Genomic DNA, 9607 nt, shown 5'->3' with positions numbered 1-9607 from the left:
CTCGCTTCCTGGTCTCCCAGGAGACACTGAGATCAGTGCATGCCATAGGCTCCTGCTGCTGTCAATCAAACTCTATTTGTCACACACATAGGGTGGCATTCAATGAATGGGCTGCCCTATATGTGTAATGCATAAACATGCAAGAAAAAATGGCGTTAGTGAGACACCAAGTAAGAACCTTGCCTAAATCATTTGACCAGCATAGGAACTAGCCTAATAACATTCATATTTAGCCTCATTCTTACAGAATGAATGTACAATCACCTTCACTGGGTGAATTGCTGTGTGAATGTTTTATACATACACCCTGCAGTGTGATTAAGCCCAGACTGGGTCAAAAAGTGAAAGGAATCCTCCCTGACAAGAAAACAGACAACATAACAACCTGGCAGAGGTTACATGGGTGCTCAACCTGTGGCCCTCCGGCTGTTGTGGAACTACAAGTCCCATGAGGCTTTGCAAACCTGACAGTTAGGCCCCTTTCACACTTGTACAACCTAAAAGTCGCAAGCCTTTGACACAACTTTGCTGTGGGACTTGAAGCAATGCCTGTGTAATAATGAGGTCTATGGACCTCAAGTCGATTCAAAGTCAGACCAAAGTACTTTGAAGTCACTGCGACTTAAAATCGCACAGATATGAACAGTACTGATTGGAAATCATGAAGTATGACTTTGTAATGCAACTTTGCAGTCCCAAATCGCACGAGTGTGAAAGGGGCGTGATGGGACTTGTAGTCCCACAGCAGCTGGAGGGGTTGAGCACCTAACCCTTCCCACTCCCAGAGGTGGTCTCACTGTTAGGCCTGTGCTCAAATGTGACAAATGAATATAGAAAAGCAGGAAGGTCCAAACACTAAAATGGCGTAGTGTGGCCGGTGGGGGCGCTGTTCTGTGACATCCAAACCTAATACAAGTCCTCTTCTCCCCTCCCGCCCCTGTCCCAGCCCGAGCGCGCTCCCGTCACCCCAGCCCGAGCGCGTGCCCGTCACTTCTCCTGTGGGCGGGCCGTGAAGGGAGACGTGAGACTCCGCCCACATGTGTCGCGCGCAGTCAGTCAGGAAAAGGGGGTGAAGAAGATGGCGGATGTGGAGGAGCAGCTGTCTGATGAGGAGAAGGTCGGTGATGTGTGATGTGTGTGAAGGATGAGCGGCCTTCTGGGCTCCGCTCCTTGTAGAGGGAGGGGTGCGGGGGGACCCCGGGATGTGGGGGTGGGGCGGGGTGTCTCAGGTGAGTGGGCTCCGGTCAGGGTGGGGTTGGCTGATTTCCGCCTCTTCTTCCTCCCAGCCGGTCCGCTCCTTGTACGGCCTCAGCCGAAAATAGGAGGCAGAAGGGCGGAGACCCGGCCGGAGCACACTGTGGATGGCTGTCAGTGTCTGGGACACCCCCTCCCCCCCCCCCTGTCACTGCCTTGTTACTGCCCCCCCTGTCACTGCTCACCCTGCACCCCTCATCAGTTTGACTGATGGGCCTGTGAGATGTCCGGGTATTACTAATGGGGAACTTCCCCACCCTGAGTGTTTGTTACTTCCTCCAGTCCTCCTCCCATCATCACACCAAGGCCAAAACAGGAAGTGAGGAAATCCCTCCAAAGTCAGGGGATTCCTGGTTGTCACCAGAACTAGTGAGCCCATTGGAGGATTTCCCCTCCTATTCCTCTTCTGGTGACAACCCAAACATTTAGGATTTTTCACTCTCCATAACTATAAGCAGCCTAAATAGAGAGAGTGGTTATCTATACAGACTGCACTACAAACCTGACAGGGGTTCTAATCCATCCTCACTCTGCCCAGAGGTTCTGGTGTCAGTTGTAATTTAAGCTGGAATTCTAATCTGTTGTTTTGATTAGAGTAGGAATTGTTAAAACCTCTAAGTTGTCTCAGGCTGGGCTCACACCTGTGCGGGGGTGGGGCCGCTGCAGGACCCACAGAAATTCCTACAGCTGCAACTACCTACACAGCAAGACGCGGGACCTGTGGGTGGGTGCCTGTAATCCTAATGGGGTGCCACCTGCACTGGAACCTTGGTCCCCGTGCTGGCAGTGATTTCACAAATAGTGTGGGAACTTCTTTCCTGCATTTTCCGGGGCACGGCAGCTCATTCAGATGATGGGGCTCTTGTGCCTGCGCACACTGTGGTCCGCACAGGTGTGAACCTAGCCACAAAGTATGGTAAACTTTTTTAAAGTGATAGTCTTGTTGTGTGTGTGTATATGTGTGTATATATATATATATATATATATATATATATATATATATTACTGATCGACCGATGTCAGTTTTTCATTGCCGATACCAATATTGTGGTCTTTGCATCGGCCGATATTTTTGTACATTTAAAACCATTTTTAATTTTTTTTTATCACTTGACAGGTACTCTTGTGGAGGAATCTGGGGGTCTAAAAGACCCCAAACCCCTCCTCTGCACTTAAAAGCATTCAAAATCCCAAGTTTGGCTGTTTTGAATGCTGTCATTTCCAGTACCCGGAAGTGATATGACATCACGTCTGGGTTTTTACATGGAGACCCAATCAGAGCTAAATGTGTCTTTGAACGGGTCTTCTGCAGCCGTGCAGGCTGGTTGCCCAGGTCTCTCGATGGGATGGGCCACAGGAGGGGGGCGTCCCCTCCTGCTCCTTGTAAATACAGCCAAGTGGCTTCTTAGCCGCATCAGTTGTCATTACAAGACAGCCAACTGTCAGCTATGGACACCGGTACCAGGTTGATGCCTCTAGCTGCAGGCATCACTCCGGTACAAGCACTTTCCCGAAATATCGGCAATATCGGTCACCTTAGTGGCCGATTCCGATATATCGGGGAAAGTGCAGATCGGCCCTCGATATATCAGCTTTGCCAATAATCGGTCGATCACTAATATATATATATATAATCTGCACTTTTTTTTTTTTTTAATACAATGGGCTCCTGATGAGCAGGTTGAATGATTCAGTGTTTCAATTCAGAAAGATATGGGAGCCATGGGAAAACTCATTTTTGTGTTTATTAAAAGTCAGCTACAAAAAGTCCTCCACGGCGCCAGCATTGTAAGTGTGAGCGCCTGGCTGTGACAGCTTGTGGCGTAGCACCTTCCTATTGGTCGGGCAATCTTCTGGGACCTGTGATGTGTCCCAGTAGATTGCAAGGAGGGAAGGGGAGAGGAGACTTCTGCCTAGGCAGCTCAAGCAGAAGTGGTAGAGGAGTGCTTAAAGTGGAACCTCCTCTTTTGGGTGGAGCTCCACTTTACTATTGACCTGTAGGTTCCCAATGTTTCTTTTCCAGGCACGATTCTCAGGTTCCCTTGGTTTGTACAGAGCTGGCAGATGCAGTTACTGGGTTTCCTCCTCCTTTTTTTTTCTAACTTTGTCTTTCCCCCTCTTTGGAGCCTGCGGTCTAGGCTCCTGACTGGGCCCCTCTCTTTACTCATTATTTTCCCTACTACTTTACCCCCTCCCCCCTTCCATTTTTGTCTGATCCAGGTATTTTTGGGCTAGATACTCTAGGGAAGGGGGCATGTCCCAATCTTAAATGTTTGTTTGGGCCTAGGTCATGTATGGGGGATGGCCCATACCCCCCTTCTTCCTTTATTAGGTTGACTGAGTATGGTGGGATATGTTACAATTACTCGTTAAGTGCCTGCACTCTGGATGTTTATTACATGATGTTTGTGATGACAATGGTATTGTATATTCCTTGCATTTTGATTGTGAGGCTGGATTCCCCCTTATGCAAATTTGATGTGGGTTTCCCCGCATCCAGCTTGTATGACAGGCGATCGTGACTGGCTCTAAAAGGGACACATCTCCGTGGCTGCTGCGGAGTGGATTGCACAGGGGTCCTGTGTGTTTGACTCTGTTTCAGGGTCGGATTTGTTCCTGAAATGGTGACCAGGGACACAACGGACCCCTGCTGTGATCCACATAAGGTGTGAATCCAGCCTGAAAGAAACAAAAATAACAAACATGTTATACTTACCTGCTCTGGGCAGTGGTTTTGCACAAAGCAGCTTTGATTCTCCTCTTCTCGGGTCCCTCGTCGGCGTTCCTGGCCCCTCCCTCCTGCCTAGTGCCCCCCACAGCAAGCAGCTTGCTATGAGGGATATCTGAGCCGCAGCTCTGTGTCCATTCAGATGGGAGCTGTGGCACGCCCCCCCTTCTCTCCTCATTGGCTTATTGGCTCACTGACTTTGACAGCAGCAAGAGCCAATGGCGCCCACTGCTGTCTCAGCCAATAAAGAGCATTTGCAACATCCAAAAAACAACAATATCTCTCCTGCGCTCAGGTGGTATGCGGGAAGGTGAATCTTCTAGGCGGTTTTATGACACAAATGAAGTGGTCTTGCCACCCCCCCCCCCCCCCCCTCAGGACCAAGGGTATCCAAAAGGCACTACAAGAAAACAACAAGAGAAGGGCGCACCGACCTTGTGCATTACCACTTAGAAGTTTATTAAAAGCAAAGAAGGGTAGCGTACAATATACTCAAACGTAGCATATGAACAAGCATATAGGAAATGGGCACCGCTTGCTTCCAGGACACTTCTCTACTGCTGGATAGCGTGATGGCGTCCTCAAAACCTGATGTGGCTTACGCGTTTCGAGGGAGGACCCTCTTCTTCAGAGTGGCGATTTTGGCTCTGAGGAAGAGGGTCCTCCCTTGAAACGCGTAAGCCACATCAGGTTTTGAGGACGCCATCACACTATCCAGCAGTAGAGAAGTGTCCTGGAAGCGAGCGGTGCCCATTTCCTATATGCTTGTTCATATGCTACGTTTGTGAGTATATTGTACGCTACCCTTCTTTGATTTTAATAAACTTTTAAGTAGGGATGCACCGAATAATCGGCGGCCGAACATTATTCGGCCGAAAATAGAAAAAATAGCACTTTCGGTGTTCGGCCGAATAAGTCAAAAGGCCGAATAATTTTGTGCCGAATAATAGGGCTGAACGATAGTCTATATGATATTGACTATCGTTTGTGGCCGTAGGCGATATTCATATCGCCGAGGTCACGATATTTACAGGGGGAAGGGACTCAGAGGAGGACAGGAGGACTCACAGACTTCCGTGTTAGGCAGGGGAAGCCGGGACACTTCAGCGGTGAGCATACATACATTACTCACTCGTGCACTGCAGCCCGCCCCACACATTCAGTGAGTCTTACTCTCCTCCCTAGTTTTTTCAATGGCACATTCAGGAAGCCAATCACACCGTGATTAGCTGCACAGCGAACCAATCACGCGTGCCTGCACACCTGATTGGTTCCGCTGTGCCGCTACTCACGCCGTGATTGGCTTCCTGAATGTGCCATTGAAAAAACTAGGGAGGAGAGTAAGACTCACTGAATGTGTGGGGCGGGCTGCAGTGCACGAGTGAGTAATGTATGTATGCAGCTGTGCTCCTTTCCAGGCTACTACTAGTCCACCTCCAGCCTCCTATTACCACCACTATGAGAGACTGTGTCACTGTATAATCTGATTGAGTCCACACTGACACTGACTGACTGTCACTGAGTAATTGATGTTACCACATTAACCCTGACCTGCCCAGTGCCCTGTATCTGCAATTAAAATTTACAAGGCTGCCTGCATGCTTCCTGATTTCCATTCCCAGCATCCTTCCCAATCCCTACAGTGTCACTAACATTAACCCTATGGTACAAGGCTGCAGTGTGCACTGAATCCCATTCCCTACAGTAACATTTAGGGAGAGAGACATGAGAGGACAAGAGAGAGAGAGAGACATGAGAGGACGAGAGAGAGAGAGTGAGAGGACAAGAGAGAGAGAGAGAGAGAGACACGAGAGGACAAGAGAGAGGACAAAAAATTGGCAAAATAAATGGAAAAAATGCAAAACACCGCCTTCGGTATTCGGCCTTCGGCCAAACATTTTATTATTATTCGGCTTCGGCGAAGAATTTCATTTCGGTGCATCCCTACTTTTAAGTGGTAATGCACAAGGTCGGTGCGCCCTTCTCTTGTTGTTTTCTCATGTAACATCGCTGGATGGAGATGCGGCTCAGGTAAGTATGAGGGGGCTGCTGCACAGAGATTTTTTTTTTTTTCATTTGAATGCATTACAACCATGCATTTGAATGCGTGGTTTTGCACAGAGCAGTCCTGATCCTGTTCTCTGTTTCTCCACTGGTGCTCTGGGTTCTGCCTCTTCTTGGTGTGTCACCATAGAAAGCAGTTTCCTATGGTGGCTTAATTGCGGGCTGGTTGCTTAGATACTCTGTCTGCATCTATTGACACACAGTGGGGCTGCGTCCTGTCCCCTGCTTCCTCGTCACAGGATTTGGCTGATAGCAACAGGAGCCAATGGCTCCCCCTGCTGCCTCTCTGCCCTGTGAGGAGGGACAGAGCCATGAGAGCTGCTGCTCTTGTGCTCATCGCTGGATTGAGGTCAGGCTCAGGTAAGTATATAAGGGGGGGCTAGGGGAGAAGAACTGCACACTGAAGGTTTTTTCACTTTAATGTAGAGAATGCATTAACCACTTGCTGCAGAATTGCAAACATTTACGTGATTGTGTTCAAGTGATTATACTGGGGTTATGGCTGCAGCTGTATACCATACCCTGGTAATTTTTTTTTTTTTCAGCTGGTGATGTTTTTTATCTTCAAGTAATGGCTAATTAACTGCTGGATTGCTTTTACAAGTGGCGGGAGGGGACGTCCCTCCCTCCCTCTCACATTGGTGCCTCCTCGGGCTCTGCTGTGTGATTGGGGAGCCCGGTATCCGATCCTGCGATGCCGCCAGATTATCATAGAGCTGCCTGGGGACTGGAAGGTCTCCGGCCATCTTTATGATGTAAGCGGCCGGAAGCAACAACATAACATCACTTCCAGTTAGGGCAGATGTAATGTAAGATTTTTTTTTCGGAAAGCATGATATTCATTTTTTTTTTTTTTTTTTTTTCCCTTTCATGCTTTTCAGCATAAAGGAGAGATCTGGAGTCTTATAGATCCCAGATGTCTCTATTAAAGAGGACCTGTTGCGCCTTATTTCTTTTACAAGAGATGTTTACCTTTCTTGTGACAAGAAAAGTGATCAAAAAAATTAAAGGGGAGAGTAGAAATTAAATAAAAAAATTAAAAAAATGTAAAGGCTGCCCCATCTCCACATATGTAAACCGTGTTCGCCCCACACAGTTGAGGTATCGCCATGGACGTTTTAAGCGAGAGCCATAATTCTAGTGCTAGACCACCTCTGTAACTCTAAACTGGTAACCTGTAAACATTTTTAAAGCATCACCTATGGAAACTTTAAAGTATCGTAGTTTGTCGGCAATCCGCGAGTGTGCTCAATTTTAAAGCGTGACATGTTCGGTATCTGTTTACTCCGTGTAACATTGTACTTTATATGTTACCAAAAAACTGGTTATATTGAGTTTTTGCATTAAATTCATAAAGTGTACTTTTTCCAGGGAATGGTATTAAGATAATTTCACACCAGTATGTTTTGGGTGCAGCATCTTTGTTATGATTTCATCAAACACATACATGGAGTTCACTGGTTACACATCTAAAGCGCATGCATTGAACCACACTTAAAGGGGAACTTTACCCATACCTACTTAAAAATAATGTTCTTTAGCAAGTAATATACATTCCACAAGAATAATTATGCTACCAAAGTTAGTGTGTGCTTTAAATCGCCTCCAGCATTGCTTTTTTCTTCTTCCTGGAGGCTGCCATTTTGCTGAAGCCCAGAGCCACTGAACAGCAGTAAATCATTTAAGCTGTCAGCAGATTGGCCTCTACTAATTCGGCACAGTGCCTAGAAATAGAGAGCAACTAAGCATTTGCGGAGATGGTGTATTACTGGATTTGAAACAGTATAGGGCCGGCCTGAAGTTATCTGGCTTAATTTTCTGACTAAAGCCTCGTACACACGTAACGAATTTCCACCGACCGGTCGTCCATCTTTTGTCCAGAGTGGTGTCTGTTGGTTGGAATGTGCTCTAGACTGCACACGAATTTTCCCGCACAACAGAATTCCACTTCAGAAGTGATGTCATGTGTTGGATTGCTTTCTTTGTGTTCTTTCATCTCTGAGCATGCCTAGTGTTGCTCATAAGATTTTTCCCTGTCGAAATCTGTACTGACTGCACGAAAATCGGACTTGTTTTGACAGAGGACAAAAATTTTATAGCCTGCACACCAGGATTTTTTCAGCCGAAAAGTCGGAGTCGGTTGTCGGAAGCATCATACTAACAAGCCGAAAATCGGCAGATCGGTCATCGGACGAATTTTCCCAGCCGAATTTCTTCTCGTGTGTACGGGGCTTTAAGCCACAATGGTGGGAACCAGGCCTTGAATGACATGTCACTTTTTTAAAACTCAGTTAAAGGTCTCCTTAGCCAGGTAATGGGTTAATTCTTGTCCCTCCCACACCACCAATCTCAACTTTCTTTGGACTAGCTGACATTAGCAATAGCCCTTTGAAGAGCAATCCACAGTGGATTGCTCTTCAGAAGGATATAACGCGCTGGGAGGAGAAGTTATGTTACCTCCTCACCAACGGTTTTTAACCCACACCAGTGTGCCACAATTGTATGTTTGTGGTGTGGCCCTTTTCAGTACTGCCTGCTGGATGCGAGCGACAGGGAGTTTAATTCGCAGCAGCATGTGTAAACACGAATTCACTGCTTAAAGGGCAGTGGCTGAGTGAAGGGGGGGGGGGCGGCAGTGAAACGCGACTCGGCCATGTTTAAACTGTAAATGAGCCCTTGATGAACTGTGCCGGTTGAAACATTTTCAGCGTTCTAGTTTTGGTATTGTCAGATGTCTGGTCCCCGGCTGTGCTCTGTGGCTTCTTCTTCCAGCCCTCACTTCCTGTAGTGAGTGATAAATATTAACCCTTTGTCTTTACTGAAGTGCCTGTAAATTTAAGTTTAAAAAAGACACTTTACTTACACTAGTTGTAGTTAAAAATACATTTTAAGATTGGCGTTAAAATACGTAACAGAGTTAATTGGGGTTTTTATATCGGTGTGGAGTTTCTCCATAAAAAGAATATGCCAGGAGTAGAAAAAAATCTTTCAGCTTTAAAGTTAATGTAGCTAGAGGTGACACAGAAGTCAGGTAGGCCCCTTTCACACGGGTGATCCAATCTGATTCGCTTGTCAGTTTTTCAGGCGGACCTGATTGGATGCTCCATGAATCCCTATGGGGCAACAGGTGTCAGTGCACACGTCTGCTGGATCCGGACAGATGGAAACCCTATTTTCCATCCGTCTGGAAGATCGGATGAGAAAGGACAGGCGGTCCGTTCTCATCCGATGTCCCCATAGAGGACAGCGGGGATCTGACAGCTCTATCTCTGCATGCAGAGCGTAGATGGAGGTGTCATCCACCGGCTCATCGGCAGAACAATCCCCCGCTGAGCAGAACGGACTCCATTGGGCGGTGTGCCCATGTGAAAGGGGCCTTACAGACAAATACTGGTCTGACTTCTCATTGGTGTCCAAAACTTGTAAGTCCCCTCTTGCCTTCTGTGCATTCCTGTTAGCCACTGATTGAGCCCATTAGAGAAATATGTGGGACTGAGAGGTAGCAGCAGTCACTAAAGCCCAGTACACACTAGAAGAAAATCTGATCAACTATCCTCCGGT

The 9607-nt window shown here is 47.2% G+C and overlaps 1 protein-coding gene across 3 annotated transcripts in view; it reads left to right on the top strand.

Moving 5' to 3' along the window:
- Window positions 1–1001: 1001 nt before the first annotated feature.
- The window catches only part of LOC309553845 (F-actin-capping protein subunit alpha-2), a 162987-nt gene continuing 154381 nt past the window's right edge, over window positions 1002–9607 (top strand). Inside the window, exon 1 of one of the 3 annotated variants that reach the window (XM_082255312.1) lies at window positions 1002–1117. In XM_082255312.1, coding sequence (XP_082111438.1) covers window positions 1079–1117 — 39 coding nt within the window. In that variant the 5' untranslated portion in view covers window positions 1002–1078. The remainder of the gene's footprint in view (window positions 1118–9607) is intronic. The other 2 variants (XM_082255311.1, XM_082255314.1) reach the window with 2 other exon arrangements.

This window comes from Pelophylax lessonae, assembly GCF_965119305.1.
Source record: "Pelophylax lessonae genome assembly, chromosome: 4".
Lineage (NCBI taxonomy): Eukaryota > Metazoa > Chordata > Amphibia > Anura > Ranidae > Pelophylax > Pelophylax lessonae.
This window is presented reverse-complemented; position numbering and strand designations above follow the sequence as displayed.